The sequence below is a fragment of the Dermacentor silvarum genome, chromosome 5, assembly GCF_013339745.2.
Source record: "Dermacentor silvarum isolate Dsil-2018 chromosome 5, BIME_Dsil_1.4, whole genome shotgun sequence".
In the NCBI taxonomy this organism is placed as follows: Eukaryota; Metazoa; Arthropoda; class Arachnida; order Ixodida; family Ixodidae; genus Dermacentor; species Dermacentor silvarum.
Window position 1 is genome coordinate 23686593 of NC_051158.1, and position 19305 is coordinate 23705897.

The following is a 19305-nucleotide window of genomic DNA, read 5'->3' on the forward strand; positions in this document are numbered from 1 at the left end:
TTCTCCCCGCTGCTTCCCATCCACACATGGTTCCCTTTAGCGGGAGATGGAGTAATTTTTTTTCGTTTGTTTAACCGATACTCTAAACGTCTCTTTCTTATCTGTATCTGACCAGTTAATCTTTCCATCCGCTTCCAATTCAAGCGCATCTTTAAGGTCAGTAGGACTTGTTCGGAAATATTGCTCCATCTTGCGGGCTTCCACAGAACTGATTTGCGATATTCAGGCTCCATTACGATCTGCGTGCCTCGCGGTTGGCTCAGATGGCAGAGCGACCGCGTCGGTTACAAGGCGTTGGTACTGTGTTCGATTAACGGACTAGGACGAATTTTTCAATCGACTGCGATGCTTTCTTTCCGAGAAATCTGTATCAGCTTCCTTTATATAGCTTAGTGCTACGGTCAGGTGGATGACAATTTCTTCCGCTCATGAACGTGCCTTCATCTTGCGTACTTCCGCGGAACAGATTGACTGAATACGCCATTTTACGTAACCCTACGTCCATTAGCTTTAATTGCACTATTTAGGTATTTATTCCATCGCATTCGTCGCAAGTGAAATAAACTGCTAAGCGAAAGGCACGGAGTGAGACTTCTATATATGACCGACACTTCTCGCGTGGCTTTTAGCGTTACCTGGTATATGATACGGAATATATACCTGAGTATATACCTTTCCCCTTTTCTTGTGAAGAACCAAAAATTCCACAGCTACCTTGGTTCTCCACATGCAAATTGGAAAGTTACCTATCAAGAAAGGGGTCAGGCAAGGAGATACAATCTCTCCAATGCTATTCACTGCATGCTTAGAAGAAGTGTTCAAGCTCATAGAGTTGGACGGCTTAGGAGTGAGGATCAACGACGAATATATCAGCAACCTTCGGTTTGCAGATGACATTGTCCTATTCAGAAACAATGAGGACGAATTACAGCAAATCATTCAGGACCTTAACCGAGAAAGTGTAAGAGTGGGGTTGAAGATCAATATGCAGAAGACAAACATAATTTTCAATAGCCTGGCAAGGGAACAAAATTCAGGATCGCCAGTCAGCCTCTAGAGTCTGTAAAGCAGTACGTTTATCTAGGTCAATTATACACAGGGGACCGTGACCATGAGAAACAAATTTACAGAAGAATAAAACTGGGCTGGAGTGCATACGGCAGGGATTGCCAAATCCTGACTGGGAGCTTACCACTGTCGTTGAAAAGAAAAGTGCACAATCATTGCATTCTACCGGTTGTAACATATGGCGCAGAAACTTGGAGGTTAACAAAGAAGCTCGAGAACAAGTCAAAGACCGCACAAAGAGCGATGGAACGAAAAATCTTAGGACTAAAGTTAAGAGACAGGAAGAGAGCGGTGTGGATGGGAAGGCAAATGGGGATAGCCGATTCTCTAACTGACATTAGGAGAAAAAAATGAAGCTATGCAGGCCATGTAATGTGCAGGATGGATGACCGGTGGACCAATAGAGTTACAGAATGGATACCAAGAGAAGGGAAGCGCAGTCGAGGACGGCAGAAAACTAGGTGGGGCGACGAAGTTACGAAATTTGAAGGCGCAAGTTGGAATCAGCTAGCGCAAGACAGGGGTAATTGGAGATCGCAGGGAGAGGCCTTCGTCCTGCAGTGAACATAAATATAGGCTGATGATGACGACGATGATGATGATATACCTACGAACCAGCACCTATATGGTATCCTGCCTGGACGTAGCTCTTCATAGGAGCAGTAGCACTAGCACTGCATGAATAAGTGGCACAGTAAAGGAATAATATCAGTAGCAGCAGCACTATGAAGTAGTACAGAATTGCATGAAGGCTTTATCACACGAGACTTGCACAAAACGCGTGAGCAAGGTGGCGCCTCTTAAGCAGCGGCTACACATATTTTTTTTCATAAACGTGGCTGTTCATGGATCGACTAGCGGTAGTTTAGAGTAATAAAACTGGTGATGTACTCCTATTAAAGCCAATTCAGACACTTCATGCCCTTACAATTCTTGCAGACCCTTGTTCATTTGGTATACGCATATAGACTTGTCTGTTTCGCTACAAGGTCTGTATTTTATGATTACTAACAAGCCTATCTCCTTTGGTCTACTCAGGTGCTTAAACTTACCTGCAGTTTTTTAAGGCGAACATTTGCCACTTTCACACTATCTATCTATCTATCTCTCTATCTATCTAGCCACCTACGCCTTGGTGCACTCATGGTCGTATTGTTAACTTGGTATGTACCGAAATTGACATAGTATGAGAAGAGGGTATGACAAACATAAGTGATAGGAATGTCATGATGTGCGTGTCATCTAGGTCATGAAACAGACGCCACCGTCTTGGTGCTCTCATGGTCGTTTCGGTAACTTAGTAGGTACCAAAGTTGGCATAGTATGATATCAGTGTATTACGAACATAAGTGATAGGTCATAACATCAATGGCATGACATGCGTGTCATGTAGGTCATGAAACCGTCGCCTGAAATGACAATGACTCAGCAAAATAGATTAACACTCAAGAACCACTGGAATGGGTTCGGACGTCAGCACCAAGTGAAGGAAACACTAAAGGATGATGGTAGAAATCACAGTCATGAGCATGACTCAGCAGAAATGACAATGACTCAGCGAAAAAAGATTAACTGTCAAAAACCACTGAAATGTGTTTTGACGAGGGTACCAAGTAATGGAAACACTAAAAGATAATGGTATAAGTCATAATCATCAGCATCACTGAGCAAAAATGACAATGACTCAGCGAAAAAGGATTAACACTGAAAAACCACTGGAATCGGTTCGGACGTGGGCACTAAGTGAAGGAAATACTACAGGATAATGGTAGGAATCATAGTCATGAGCATGACTCAGCAAAAATGACAATGACTCAGCAAAAAAGGAAACACTAAAGGATGGTGGTAGAAGTCATAGTCATGAGCATGACTCAGCAAAAATGACAATGATCACCAAAAAAATTAACACTCAAAAACCACTTAAATGGGTTCGGACGTGGGTACCAAGTCATGAAAACACTAAAGGATGATGGTAGACGTCATAGTCATGAACATGAGCACAGTTTTGATCGAGTTATCCGAAAGCTCGAATTAACAAACGGCAGCAAAAAGAACTCATTCAATTTCTTTTGCTTTTAGTGGTCTGTCGTAATCGATGGACCATTTCAAAACAGTATTAGAATAACCATGCGCGGATATAAAGGGGCTGTCTGGATGTCCTGACGCCACCCCTCCACCTTTAAACTTGTGTGCGCAGCGCCAACGTACGGCACGCGACAAACTCATGAGGCCCTTCTTCCCAGCTATTATTGTTCTGTTGCTGTGGGGATATAAGAAAGGTTGAATGATTATTAAAGCGAACTCGCCCGCACATGAAATACTCGCCGTAAAGAAAGCGGGCGCGGATCTCCGACTCGGTTCTCCCCACCAACCTGCAAGGCAAAAAAAGAAAAAAATACGGTGGGGGAGGGGGTGAGAGGCTGACATGGTGCTTTTCACTGATCCGTGCGAATGCAAATAAAATTATTATTACTATCAACAGTAGTAGTATTACTGATCGTAAGCATCCGTGCAGTCATCGTCATAATGAATCACAATCTAGAGCTCCTCCCCTTGACAAACATCTCTATCCGCACCTGAAAATAACTATAGAAGACGTCGCCGCTCAGTGGCCCACAGAACTCAACACTATCGACGGCGCTGACTAAACCGTCAAAATAGACATCGCCCACGGCACAGCACATCATCACTGTAGGACAATTTGCTGCCGTCGCTGACGTCACCTAGGGAATTACTAGCGCCACGTCTGCAGAATTTTTTGTGTTTTCAATCTTTTAGTAACCGCTACGTGCATAAGAGGGCCCCAGTAGGAGTTTGAATTACCCGAACAGATATGCTTTTGCGTTCGAACTAACCAAATTTCTGTTCCATATCAATGTACGGTTTCTCACGGTGACATTACAGTGCGTTCAAATTAAGCGAGAAGTCGGATTAACCGGAGTCGACTGTACGTTTACGGACAAGCTAAAAACACATTACTGTCATCATTGCCGAGTTGTAAGCTCACCGCGATTCTATCTCTCTGTCTACTCCAAACAGGCGCAAGATGATGGAGATCGACAACTTCTTGCTAGCGCTAAGCACCGACCTTGAAAAGCTCAGCATCGTCATCAACCAGTAAGCATTCCCGCTTTCTTTCTTTCGCCTGTGGCAGTTTCTGCGGTGACCGCGCAGAGTGACCTTTAGTCGAAAGCGGAGTTCCTCTTTGTCCTAGCAATATGCGCTATAGCGACGGGCATAAAAGCGCGAGCACTAATGTAATGGCCACGTATCGACCGGTGCCATGACTGGAAGCGGCCGCGTAGAAGACAACGCGGCGTGCGGGTACATAAAGGCCACCGTTGTGTTTCCACTGTTCGATACGCCTGTGCAAACTAATGTTCCCGGCAGGTTCATTGTGACTGACCGACACCCTTGTTTTTTTTTTTTTCTTTCTTTCTTAGATGGGAGACCCAGAAGGTCAAGTATGAAGCGACGGAAAGCGAAGGCAAGTATATGGAGAAGCGATTAACGTCGCAAATAAACAGTGCACGATGTCCTTTGTTGACGACCCCATACTACGACAACGTTGTTAAGACTGCAAGAAGACATTTTGTCGGGACGCTAGCTTATTAAGCTTTTAGCTACCATGTCCGAGGCATACTTGCTGTAGCTGTTTGTGCCAATGTCGCCAGAAGCGAGTTGTACTTGTCCATGGTCCAGCTTCTCCTGCTCAACTTGCCGGGGGCGGGCGGCACTCGTCAGCTTCACGACCCTCCAATGTTAGAACCCTAGAACTCAGCGAAAAAAATGCTATATCACAATTTCGCAAACTGCACCTAATAGAACGTCTGAAGTGAACAAAACTGGTGTAAATACACTGACCTGAAATATGCCGATAATCTTTGAGTGGGAATTTTGCAAGACCCTTGTAAATATCGTACCAATTTCGCGTAATCTATAAATTGAGACATGACTTTTGGTGAGCTGATTTGCACTCATAGATTCAATTCACAAAACCGCAGTGTGCGTTGTTGGGTCTACAGTTACACATTTGTAAACTTAGTGCTTCTATTTCCTTCTTTTTCTTAAGCTTGGTGCATTCCGATAATTTAAAAAAGTGTTATGCGTAGAATAACAATTTTGCTTACTACAGTTCTCGGAATTAATCTATCTTTCTCAAATGTAGCAATCTTTATTCCCATTGGCCCAGTGTTTTTTTTTTTTTTTTTGAAAAGTGTTTCTGCGTTTTACGTGTATTAGAATAGGGAAATCAGTGTTGGCCCTGCGCTTAAACTTCCTCTTAATGATAATTGTGGTTTTAGTTTTGTAGCTGTTGTTTGTTTTGCTATTATCTTGGCTTGATTCCATTCGGGGTAGTTTTTTTTTTTTTTTCGTTTTTCTGGCTTTGCGAATTTCGGTGGTTGCCTTAGAATCGGGGGCGGCCTAAATTCTAATAAATAGGTAGTTCGCGGTCTCGGCGTCTGGTTATTGAGCACTCGGCCACCCATGGAGGAAGAAAGGGCCGTTGCGCAATGCGACTGAAGCCACACAAGTCAGCCCAACACGTGATCGCCACGATAGAGCGCGCGGTAGGTTTTAGTGTCTCCACTGCCCAAGCAGAGCTATGGAACTGTTGCAAGGCTGCCGAGCAGTGGCGCTTAGATTAAAAAAAAGTACCAGGAACGATACATTCTCGACCAATACGCCGAGTCTCAGAAGTCACGTGTTGTGCCTACACTGTGAGGCTGTGTGGCGCAATGCTCACTCCTAGTTTATTCCCAAAATAGGGGGTGGGGTATCTTTGGGCATTTCCATGAAATTAGTATACTGACTCTAGAGGAAAAGTGGAGTGAAAAAATACTGACAACCATAAAGACATTGCAACCTTACAATTTTGTAGCGTTAAAAATCATCAACATATGATGCAATAAGTATTTAAAAGAAGCACATACCTATGGATATCGTGTAAAGTTCATTGCGTATACTTTTTTAGAAACACCCGTTGGCTGTTTCGAAAATTTCGATGTAAAACTTACGGTGCGTGAAAGAATGGACTGGCGGGAGCCTAAACTAGCTAGATGGCGCCACCATACCGAGGGATGCGAGGGATCGCGTTGGTGGCGCGTCTCGTCTGAATCGTATCTCGTCGTCTACGCCTGTGAGCCTGCACAGAGTAGCAACAAGGTGGCACCCTTGTGGTTACCGATTTCATTGCATGGGCGCTATCGGGAGCTTTTCCTCAGGCTGGTTATGCAGGGTGGTTTTCTTCCTTTAGCTGCAACAGTTTTTTTTTTAATTGCCCCTGGCAGATAGCACAATTATACTTTTGATCTAAATTGCGCGAAGAGGCGGTCATTACTTGTACGAGAAATCGAAATGCTTAATCGAGTAAATAACATAATCACTCTAATTACCTTTTTGATTATTTACTTTACGACACATATTTTAATCTATGAATTATAGCCGCTGAGTTCGCAAACCGTATCCACTTGGAACGAATTCTCTGGACCTGCACCAGTTTCAAGATATTAATTTCCAGAGTGTCCGAGGAAATGCGTTGGTGTTTCAGTTACTTTTGTGCTTCAACGCATAAAACCAGCGCTTTCTTACAAAAGCTTCGAGATTAATATCTCACCCGCCGTGGTTGCTCAGTGGCTGTGGTGTTGGGCTGCTGAGCACGAGGTCGCGGGATCGAATTCCGGCCACGGCGGCCGCATTTCGACGGGGGCGAAATGCGAAAACACCCATGTACTTAGATTTAGGTGCACGTTAAAGAACCCCAGATGGTCCAAATTTCAGGAGTCCCCTACTACGGCGTGCCTCATAATCAGATCGTGGTTTTGGCAGGTAAAACCCCGCAATTTAATTTTTTTATATTAATATCTCGAAAGTTGTGCAGTCCTGACAATTCGTTCCAAGTGTTGCCGCCTTGCGAACTCAGCGGCTATAATTCGTAGATTGAAACGTGTGCTGTGAGGCCATCAAATAAAAAGTTGGTAAGCGTAATTAGGTTACTTATTCAATTAAGCATTTTGATTTCTCGTGGAAGTAATGACCGCCACATAGAGTAATTTAGATGAAGGGTTAGAATTGTGCTATCTGCCACGGGAAATTCGGTGTTGTTAAAAAAACGCACTATAATAATTCTGCGAGTATTTCCTTCCTCCATGAGGGTGCTATATAGTTTGTCTTAATGGTGCACTTCCGGTCCTTCCACAGGTTCACCTGAAGAGGAACCAGGCTACATCCGACAAGCCTGGGAGGATATCGAGTACATACAGGGCGAGCAGCAGAAGTTCCTTGCCATGCGCGAGGACGTTGAGAAGGAGTTTGAAGAGGCTAGGGAACACACATACAAGCTCACAGAGGTGCCTTCGACTGACCTAACTTGTCTGGCGTTCGTCCTTGTCTAGGTCGCGCACAATTCACTCAGCGTAGTGAACCAATTAGCCCATGAACGAGTCGTAATTATTGCACCAGTTCCGATGAGCAGCGGTGAGAAGTCACTGCTTTATTTCTCGCACGTGTTCATATCGCTCCTGCAGGACCTGAAGTGCGCTGTCACAAGCTTGACTTATGGTTTCCTACTCTTAACAAAGAGTTCCAGTAGGACTGAAGTTAGGCGATTCATTGACTGATTGATTGATTTGCTTAATTAGAGATACCTTATGACTCGTTAAGATAGCTTTGATTGCTTAGATCATTATTCAAATGAACGGCGATGCTAAATTACTAATTATCAATAGAATATTGATTTGATTGATTGAAATCACTTCGAAACCACGCTTCTTGGCATTCGCAAGATTAAAATTTTCTTGCCTTTACCCTTTTTTTTCCAGAATTTACCGAACGTGGCGAGTTCTGAAGAGCAGCGTGAACTCCTCAGGTTACTCACCCAAGTCCACAAACTCGAAGTGGAAAGTATCCTTTGGCACAATCAATTCACAGTAGCTTTTATGGCATGCGAAGCACGTGTTCAGAACAAAATAATGTTTAGCTGCACAAGCTGCGTTCCCAATTCGTCGACACGTGGAATCATCTCGTATGAGCAGAGTCACACTGTAGCTGCTTAATTGCAGTCAGACATTCATTTCCCCGCATGTCACCTTTTGATCCAATTGACAATTTAACGTTGCGGAGAGGACATCAACATATTTTATGTACCTATCTATCGCCAAAAACACGCAAGAAATCGCGCAGTTTATAATTTTATTTTACTAAAAAATTATAGTTGCAACACGATCGCAATTTTGACGCTAGGTAGATTGCAAGTCGCACTGCGAACAGACTAGGACTCGCGCGATCAAAATTTTTGTTACATCTGTGACACTCGAAATCGGCAATCGCGCCTACGATCACCACCAAGGGCACACACCATTGTCAATTACAAACATTCTTATGTAACAAGAATCAGGGAAACCCAGACGATCAATCTTTAGTAATAATTATATGAAACCAAAGGACAACGTATGACCAACAAAACGAAGGGTCTTGTTTCTGACAGCTTCAATTCTTTGAGGTTTATTGTTTATAGGTCAGTTTTCCTGCTTCTGAGGCCATGTTCGACGTTTCACCTACGATTGAAGGTTGTTCCACAGCCAGCGCTATTCTAGGGAATGGCGCAGTCTAACATTTTCAGGGATAGCTTTCGTGTTCCGAGACATCTAACGAAATTGACGGCGGAACAACCACCGAGTTGAATTCGCAGTGGGTCATGATGAAGTTGTGAGCTCTAATCCCACCAGCGGCAAGTTGTCTTTCTTCTGCTTTCATATGAAATTTCCTTATTTATTCGACATTTCAATTTAAGAGAACACTCCATTCATTTAGACATGTGTATGTTTTCTTCATTTCATTATCTCTTGGGTTCGTGTGGTCGTCACTGGCAAAAAAAAAATGACCGTTCGGTTCCCCTTGCTCCTCTCGCTGATTTCGTAGCAAGGCTCTGGACTTTGCTAGACTTGATGTCTTGAAGAAACTTCATATCGGCCAATTGCTTATTCCTTTGGTTAAGTCCCACGTGACGCCTGTACTATACGTGCTGCCTCACATTCGCGTTGTGGACGTGAGTGGCACTAGCTAACACTTCAAGGGTTAGGCTTGTTTCACAAACAGCAAATGAATTGAACAGAAATACGGCCACCGACGTCGTTCAATCGCTAGAGAGCGTTCCACGCGCGTGTCACTCAGAGGTTGTGGGTTCATCTGCCACTGTAGGCAAAGCAAAGCGTTTATTTGGGCTAGTTTATTACTGTTTTAGCGCAGAATCTACAAAAAAGCACGAAGGAACACGAACGGGAGAGGTGATAACTTCTAACTTACGTTTACTGCCAGATGTCCTGAATAGGCAAAAACTGTAGGCAAATTGCCTTATCTATCTATTTCATGACTACTTCCTTTAGTTTTTATATTATTTCCTTAAAAACCGCTAGAAAGTATGACATAAGGCGTGGGTTATAGAAAGTTTTTTTTGTTTTTTTTAATTGGCTGTCTGGCAAAGCAGCAACAGCGATAAAAGTTCAACGTTGCGCTTTGACTCCTCGGAGGGTGTTCTAACTACGCATATATATATATATATATATATATATATATATATATATATATATATATATATATATATATATATAGACTATTTTAGGATATTTGATCCCCACTCTACATCTACCACGTGACCGGTTTCCGACACTTCCTACACATACTAATTTTTCCGTTGGGGCACTCCTAATGCTAACGCATGAATATATCTGGCGCCCTCATATGCTTCACGACGTGAAGGGGTTGTAATGGCATAACACAGGCGCCACTGCATTGCTTGTAAGGAAGGGCGCCAGTGAAATTACATCACTTTCAGATTGTGAGCACTAATATTATTTCTGACTTTTTTCACGCGCGGGTAGTCAGAGAAACTTTAAGGTAAATGCATGCGCTATGAACGTATTGTCTGATTGTTTTGTTTTCGGGCTGCAATTTTTCAAAAATTTTGAGCTTTTATTAGGCCAACAACATAAGACCTGGTTTGAGCAGTTTTAGCGGTTGAACAGTGTAGCATCTATCTTGCGTATACAACATAGATGAACATGAAGCATACATATTCAAAGCTATTACGAAACATGACGGTGAACCAACAACATAAGACCTGGTTTGAGCAGTTTTAGCGGTTGAACAGTGTAGCATCTATCTTGCGTATACAACATAGATGAACATGAAGCATACATATTCAAAGCTATTACGAAACATGACGGTGAAAATTCGCCTTGAGTGTCCATATGATTGCTATCGCAATAAAAACTGTCACTAGCTTTTACCATGGAAGATGGTTTATGAAGTTTGCTGTGCAGCTCAAAGAGCAGGGGAAAGAGTGATGTTATGGGCAAGGAGCTGCTCTTCAAAAAGAAAAGAAAAAAAAGGAAGCAGAGCTTGTTGTACTGAGGGCACGTGTAGGAGCAACCTCTAGCCTTTTAAGAATATATCAAAGCTTATATCAGATTTAGCCTTTATTGATAGTAATCTATACATTTCAGTATCATGAAAAAAAGATAACGAAATTTTCCCATGCCTTTAGTGGCTTCATTGCATGTGGTCTTAACTTGGTTCTTAAGTATGCAGGATAAGTTTTTTTCTTTTTGTGAATAAGCGAAAGGGCTCAGAATAATTCATTCTCCTTGACCGGAGCTGTCAATTAGAGATCGAGATGCAGACCGACCAACTGATCAGGGAGCACGAGCTGAGGCAGCGGGACCTGATGATAGTGCGGTACGACCGTCAGCGGTTGCTGTGTGACGAGATTATCGGCAAGCAGAAGGTGCTCATTGACGGTACGTGTTTTATGATTCTGCGCGTTTCATATCGTGCTTTCTGCTTGCACCCGTGCTGGTTCTGTGAACCACATGGAGGGACAGAAACGCGACCTGTAGACATAACGGGAAAACACGTATAATTTCTGTAGGCTGCATAAATTTTTGGGAGTTACGTGAGGCTGAAAGGGCCCTGTGTGTTCGGAAACCTTCTCATGGTGACTGTGAAAGCAGCACATTTCAGATTTGGTGTTCGCCATACTCTCGTTGCCGTCGCCTATGAGAAACGTTACTATCACTATCATCGATCATCATCATTATCATAAAGATCAGTCTGGTTTATGCCCAGTTCAGTCGAACGTCTTTCCCAGCAATCGCCAATTACCTTCTTAATTTGTCAGTTGCGACAATCCTATGTCTCCAAATTTCCTAATCTAGTCGCTCCACCTAATCCTAAGATCGATGTCAGATTAGGGCAAACTAAAACATGAACACTTCGAAGCCCTGGTGGCTGTGAATTTAAAGCAAAGAACACTGGCTGCCAGTAAGCGTGAAAATGTGATCTTTTATAAGAAGTAATGGGACTAAATGAAAAGTGTAATGTTTGCTGCGTCTAAGGTAATTGTCTCCAAACTGTCGGCACATATGCAAGAGAACTCTATTTGCTAAACTTGTATGCTCATTTCTTCAACCCCCAAGGGACTCCCAACCTAATCAATACATTTTTATTAGAACTGCAATGTACAAATATAGTTCTGTGTACTATTGCATTAACACCTGCACCCTTTCCCTGTCTGTCTCCCTTACCCCAATGAGGAGTAGCCGGCTCGAGACACGCTCTCCCGGCCGAACTCTCCTTCTTTTCCTTCATTAGTAGGAAGCTTTAGCTCAGGGATTGCTACTTAAATAAAAGGAAACGGAGAAATCTTTTTCTCGCAACCACTGCACCAAATGTGATGAGGTTTGTTGTATTCAATAGAAGTAGTTTGTCTAATGAACCGTTTTTTTTTAATTTGGTCATCAACCTTTTTACAAAAATTACTGAAAGTTTGTAAATTTGAAAATTCCTCAGGGATCAAGTTTGCGACTCTGTAAATTAGCAATAAAACGATAACACAATTCTTTAACCTGTGCCATCTCTAATAACTGTGCCAATACATCTAAAAAAGCGGACAAAGCTGACGCATTGTGTACTAGATTCTTGAATGTGCCACTAATTTGTATGTAGGAGTTTTACTAAGCCCCCCTAGACATTGTAACAATTCCACATAAGCTGTAAGCTCACATACCGAATTCGGCCTCTTTTGATGTTCTAACAGATGAAATTTACACAACTGCGTTATTTGTTGTTGATGCAGAATTACGGATTTGTAATTCAGTCCCTATGTGAAAAAAACTACGCTTCCTATGGAGTCACTGGAACTGTACTTTCGTTCTCAAGGGAAACACATTTTATTCAAATCGCTGCATCAGTTGTCTCGTAAGAGAATGCTTTTTGCCTTTTACGAAAAATTTCAATGTTGAAGTCAGAGTTGACAGTGAGTTAAAGCTTCCTCTTAAAGCCACCATTTGAATGGTGCCATATTGCTCTAGTTGGTATGGCATTATGTTGCAAGAGTGCGCAGTATTAACAACAAAGCTTCAGATATGGACGACAACTCGTCCCTGTTCGATGTTGTCAATTGTTACTGGATGCGGCTGGAATTAGAAGGTGATTAGTAATACCCTGAAAACAACTGAGGTAATCCGAAAAGAATAAAAAAAAACAAAAATAACTAATAAATATAAATTTACCTTAACAAATTGTTTTTCTTCAAATCTCTTCAACGGCTGAGCAAGCATCCTTGTGACATTGCCCAAGAAAGCCTGTCTCATCTTCTTTTCTTTTTCCCTGTCGGACAGAACTGTCTTCCGGAATGCGACGACGAAAAGCGAGAAATGGTGAGTTTTTGGCTGCGAAAACTACCTCGAAATCTTACTTTCACTTTCTTTTGCGACCTAAAGAAGCTGAACGTGCTTATCTCGAGTGCTAATTTAAACTGTCCTACACATAAAGCAGTGTACGGGTGGTTCAGTTTACCGAATGCAGTAACACAGCAGGCATGTATGTGGCAGTGGCACGGCTCGTAGCGCCCTCTTCTGGCGTTCGCTTCAGCCGCATTGCCTTGGAAACATCTTTGTGGTGCGTCAGCATTGTACTCTCAAAAAGGGTAAAACAAACAGAAATCCACCATATGCTAATAGTTGTTGCTTCGTATGCATTGCACCAGCCAGTAGGCGGAGCACGGTCATTGCAAACTGTACTTCAGTGTGCTCTTGTTGACGTCACTGTCACAAGATGGCACTACCAGTGCTGCTTCGTACAACTGCCTCTCCGACATGTCAAATAGTAATACGCTTAAGGGCCGGCTATATCTGTATATCATCGTCACACCAGCTTCTTTTGTCGTCGATTTCCAACAGCCCAAGCCACTAGTACACGGTATAGGTGGTGTCCGAAGTGTGGTGGCCATGGTGTGTTTCCGGCTCTTACAATCGTTTGCAGCGCATTCAGTACAAAATTAATGATAAACTTACGGGCTTCTAGTTTCGCCTCCGTTACCTTGAGCGAGGTATCGCTGGGCTGGTTACGTTTGTACACCGCGTATTAAAGTTTACAGACGTTGCAGTTTAAGGAACGCCGCAGCACAAACTACTTATATGGCAAAGGTATGACTGGTAGCGCCGTCTAGCGACTTTTGCCTCACCAGCAAAACCATGGGAACGTTTTTGCGTTGCATCACTGTTTTCGTAGAAACTATAAAAATATTCAAAAGTCAACAACTACGTTGCGATTGTTGCAACTGACCCAGCAAATAGGTAGATCACGGTCATCGAATTTCTGCGAGCTCTAGCTGCCGTCAGCATCGCAAGTGGCGGTACCAATGCTGCCTCGCGCGTCTAGCTCTCCGGCGTGCTAATACTCCGTCAATTTCGTGAACTGTGGTGTTCTTGACGGACAGGTCAAAACTATATATCATCATATCGACTGCTTCTTTTGTCGTCGCCTTCCAACAGCCCAAGCCACCAGAGAACTGAACGAACTGTATCGCATCTACCAGCAAGAAATCCAAGACCTGAGCACGGGTCGAGACTCCGTCATGAAACACCTGAACGTGAACCCTTACCGGGTGAGTATGCTCCACGAGATACAGAACCACACGCAGCTGTCTTACTACCTCACGCAAACAATGTAATCACATAAAGCCAACGAAAAATGAAGCCAAGAAGAACATAGAGGAAAATTAGCTGTGATTCAAATTGAAATGTAGAAAATAATGAAGAAAAGGGATATGAAAGTGCATGAAAAAGATATCTTGCCGACGATAGGATCCGAACCCACAACCTCCGCATTGCGCGTGCGTCGCGTTACCAATTGTGCTACGGCGACGGCTATCAATCCAGCCACTATCTTGGGCATTTTTGTAATGCAGAAATTGTGTGTTCGGCTTCCACCGACGGCAACTTGTCTTTTCGTCCGCTTTAATTTCTCTTTTCTTCACTATTTTCTACACTTCGATTTCAACCACAGCTAATTAACTCCGTGCCTTTCTTGACTTCATTGTCGGTTGGCTTTATGTGGTCATGATTAGCAAAAATCGAGCCCCTCGGTTTCCCTCAGTCTCTCGTTTGAACAACGTAACCGTTTCACGCCAGACGTAAATTACATCATATTTCGTGCCTTCGGACAATTCATCAGATACACAGATTGCCAGAGTTGTGATGCCTGTTCCTGGTGCAGAGTTGTGAAGTTGTTGACTTTGCGCTTCAACTTCTTAAAAATTTTACAAAATTTTGGCAATATTTTGGTGAATATTGATACGGAGATTGCGCATGCGTAAACAGGAAGCAAGAGTGTATTAACACTGTTCACACATTAGGTGCACTGCTGTCAAGCTGCAGGAGGCTTCTCCACAACCTCGTCTTTGCACTCAAGGCACTGCTGCACCGTTGTCGCCTCCATGCGCAAGGTGCCGCGTGACAATATTTGAGCCTCTATATGAAACTTTTACAGCCTACAATCTTAAGTACCCAGTGTTTTGCCCTTAAAGCGGCAAACTTAATTAAAATCGGTTAGTCGGTTGTGCTAGATTATGTCGCAGTATATGAATGATTATGTCGCAGTATATGAATGACACATTGGGCGTCAAACGCCCAATGTGTCACTCAGCTCTTTACGCGCAATCATTTATACCCAGAACCATTCTTGACTGGAATAACCTATCATCAGACATTGCTACTGAAGTTCACCCCGATAAATTTCAACAAAAGCTGCGTACGCATATCCGAATGTGACGTGTTTGCGCAATGTAAAACTATACTTTTGTTTTTCTTTTTCTGGTGCCTTCGCTGTCCATCCGATGTTCTTTTGCAGTTATTCTCTTGTTAATGCCTCTTATGTATTCGGAATTCCAGGTGTATCAAGTGTTCAAATGTATGCTAATGTTGTGCTACTTCCGTTTTATCCGAACTTTCATTTTTTTTATTTTTTTTATTTATTTTTTTATATTTTTTACACAAAGTTGTGTCTGCATATTTTGTAGTTTGTGTTGCATTTTTGTCATAAAGTGTTATAACAGTATGATCAGCTATCGCCCCAACCCCCCCCCCCCCCCCTATGTAATACCCTCTACTGGAGGGCCTTTAGGGGTATTTTGAATAAATAAATAAATAAATAAATAAATAAAAAATCGCACTAGGGCAGGAGCTTTATTTGCGCTTAACTCAAGCTGTATTAGTAAATTCCGCTTGTGTAATAGCGTCACAGCCACTCTAACCGTGACAGGGCACTTTTTAAGCCAGGGAAAGACAAAAACAGAAAGGCGCGAAGCGACGCCTTCGTCTGTTACGCGTACTAGCTCGCGTTGATGTCTAGGACTTCCACAGTGCCTGCACAGGTCTAGTTGGCTATTTACCGAGAAACAAGGCTTTACATCATACTCTGAGTGAAAAAGAAAGTGAAGTGACAAGTTTCGACGACTCTTATGGCACCAAAACAAGCCAAATATGAGAAAGTGCGTCCAAACCCTTGACGTCACGCTGACGCACTGTTGCTGAAGTTCTGACGCAGAATTCAGGAGAGGAACGGTCCCCTTTCATTTTTGTTTAATTATAAGCATGGAGCTAAGAAACAAGGCAAGAGAGGCATTGACGCCCCGTTTTTGAAGCCGGAAGTGCAGCCATGTTGGTGTGCCATCTCACTTTGCTCCTCCAATCAGCTCGCCTGAGAAGGTAGGCGCGAGCTTCGAACTTGCATTGCTACGAGCTGCCGGATGTGTGCGCTGCGGACGCGCGTCAGAACAAAGCCTACGAAACTTCTGTAGCAATTTTAGTGAAGCAGACGCGCTCGTATGTTTTTCCGTGGCACGTTGAAGAAGACTACGAAGATCCGCACCGTGATTGCTTGAGTGTCTCTGTTGCTAGCTGACACTCACACTCACAGACCCAAAACAAAACTTTCGAGCTTCACACCACGCTCAGCTTGTCTCGCGAACAGAATGTGCTGCGAGAAAGGCACGGGTTGAAAAAACTTGTCGCACTTTTCAGCGGTCTAGAGCAGCAGCGAGACCTTCAGGAGCGCGGTTACTATGGCAACGTTGACGTCTGGGGTACCAGTCCAGTGCTCCTTAGCGAAAAACAGCACGTGACTTCCGCCACACTTTCTTCAACACGTCCGTGCTGGCCGGGGCCTCTCCTACGCTTTCCTTCCTCCATGCTTATAAGTTATTCTAGGCTTCCCGCGAAATGAATGAGGATATGGTTCTAACAAACGTTGACTTGATGTTACTTTTTGTGTCCGTTTAAGGCAAGAAGCTTGGCTTCAGTAACGTAATCTGTCAGCAATCCTCACTTTCTGCTAGTTAAGCGAGCTAGACCATCATGACAGAGCAGGCGGTAAAGTAATCCTGATCGGCATTGTTCTTTTTTATTGACGCTAAGCGGTGCGAATGCACAGCAATCAACAATGTAGAGTTATGCTTCGGGAAATCAGTTAGCCTGCAGCTATCGTACTTCTGGCCAGCAATACTTAGGGTACCTTTAGGACCAGTGAGACAGCACCAAAAAACTTGGTCAGAAGGAATGACGTAAGGAGCAGATGTAGCTGCGGTGCATCAGTCAATAATTAAATCCCTTAGTATACTTATCTGTCTATGGATCAATTTGTCTATTATTCACACGTTCGTACATTCATTTAATTTTATTGGAACTGTATTTGTTTTAGACAAAATTCAGTTGATTCGTTAATCAAGGAGTGAATGGAGCAGATGAGTATAGTAAAGATTACAACACAGTGTACACGGGATAAAATCACATTCCACATATTGTTTTCATAAAAGCATGAACGTGATCTGCACAACAATGAAAAGAGAAAAAACTTCAGCTGGAGATTACGGCATACTTCAGAAACAAAATTGGTACGTCAAAATTATTAGGTAGGTGGAAATTTGTGACTTGCGTTATTCAATTTCTTTAATTGTAATCTCAAGGTGCTGAAATAGATACAAAGACTGATACGCCACATAATATACCGACCATTACTGACTGACACCTATTCTCAGCTTTTTTCAGACTATTTTTATTTGCCTGATGTTCAGTAACGAATGATCAATTTGATTAAAAGGTATTGAAATGTGGTATTCAAACGTGTGTTTGCTTCTGTGTGTTAGCTTGGAATAGTAGCGCTAAGTTTCACGCGGTGTAATGTTTCAGCAAGCAGGTGTCTTACGATAAATTGAGAATAACTGCCACGTAAGCAGAGCAATATTTTCAATAGGCCATCAGCTAACTACCTCGTGATCTTCCACTTGGCTCGACACTTATACGGGCCTCGCTGAACGACGAGCTCTGTGTCGAACGTCTCCTTATCCCGATGTATTTCTGATGTTTAAATCTTTAATGAGTAGACCATCTTTGCGAATATAAACTTTATGTTCTTGTCAATATAAGATGATTGAGGTTATTATTCAAATCAGAATCATTGCACAGTTGCGACAGGATTCCGCTTTTCGCCTGAATCGATACACTAAACACTGGTCAGTTTCACACCCACGTACTTATTACTGCCTTCAAACGCTTTCCAACTGTTTTCCCTCAACAGTGAACAAATTCAAACAAACTTATGAAAACCTACGTCGTCTATTCAAAAACACATTACTGCAAATGCTTTTGTGAATAGAAGCTTTCTCTTTCGATCACTTGAAAAGTATTTTTACCCGTTCAAAGTTGTGACATTTTGCTTTTGCAGTTTGATTTTTTTTTTCTCTTGCCACAAGTATGTGTAACGGCTGTGTTGCCATGTTGCTGCCTCTAGTTCACAGGGTGGAGGGACTAGTCAGAAGCTGCCGTTATGTAGCTTTTATCCTGGGATCTCCAACTCTTATGTAGATCAGTGTATTTATGGGGTAATAAAAAACACATCTTATTATCTTATCTTCCATCAACCGCAGCCCAACTCGGTCCTGGGCCTCCGACCTCTCGGCTCGAGCGAGAGCATGTGGGACCTGAGCCACATGGAGCCGCTTCGAGAGGAAGACGACCGCGTGGACCCGCAAGGTGTTCCCCTGTCCAGGTGAGACAGAGATCGCCCTTTCCTTAATAACATCCTGCTACCGCCTTGTAAGTGCTCAGCGATTCAAAAATAACAGCCGATATGAGCGAAAACACTTCAGAGACTGAATCAGAAATCAAGGCCTTCCCCCTCACCCCGTCGTAGAGTAACTGTATAGGCGCCCTTTAGGGAGACTTTAGGGAGACGGAGACTCTGGCGCAGAGTAACTGTATAGGTGTCCCTGTAATCTGCTAAGGGGACTCTGCCCCAGAGTCCCCTTAGCAGATTACAAGGACACCTAGACGTGTGCTACTCAACTACACAATTGTGTATTGAATCAGAGATCGGGGCGCAACTACGCGATTACGCATATATGACGTCAATGGAAACAAATTACCCATCAGTAAAGCAGGCAAAACAAAACATGTACCCGGAACACTTTCATACTCGCACATACACACAAAAACACTATCTTACTTCAGTGGGCGTATAGAGTTTGAACATACATCGTTTGAGAGAATCGTTGCGACATCGGATGGTAACTTGTTCCATTGGCTTATGGTTCTGGGAAAAAAAAAATGGCATTTTAAACGCTTCAATTTTGCAGGCTATTTCTTTAACCTTATTTTCATGGTCCAGCCGTTCAGAAACATAGTCAGGCTTGGAAAAATATTTCCCGGGGTCTATATCTGTTCTAGAGTGGAATATATTGTGAAAAAGTTTCATTCTGAGATATTTCCTGCGTTGCTGCAGTGATTCCCAACCGAGGCTTTCTTTTGCTCTACTTCGGGGCCTACTTTCTTTTATCTTTTTTTTGTCAGTGCTCTTTTTTTTGATTATGCGAGAGCCTTCGCAGATAATAAGCCCAGAATG

At 43.0% G+C, this 19305-nt stretch overlaps 1 protein-coding gene across 1 annotated transcript in view; it reads left to right on the plus strand.

Moving 5' to 3' along the window:
- The window catches only part of LOC119453077 (kinesin-like protein KIF19), a 161737-nt gene extending 143280 nt beyond the window's left edge, over nt 1-18457 (plus strand). The window contains exons 12-19 of the mRNA XM_037715072.2: nt 4108-4185; nt 4512-4555; nt 7270-7418; nt 7890-7971; nt 10734-10865; nt 12747-12785; nt 13902-14014; nt 18332-18457. Of these exons, the coding sequence (XP_037571000.2) occupies nt 4108-4185; nt 4512-4555; nt 7270-7418; nt 7890-7971; nt 10734-10865; nt 12747-12785; nt 13902-14014; nt 18332-18457 (763 nt within the window). The remainder of the gene's footprint in view (nt 1-4107; nt 4186-4511; nt 4556-7269; nt 7419-7889; nt 7972-10733; nt 10866-12746; nt 12786-13901; nt 14015-18331) is intronic.
- Nucleotides 18458-19305: the final 848 nt, after the last annotated feature.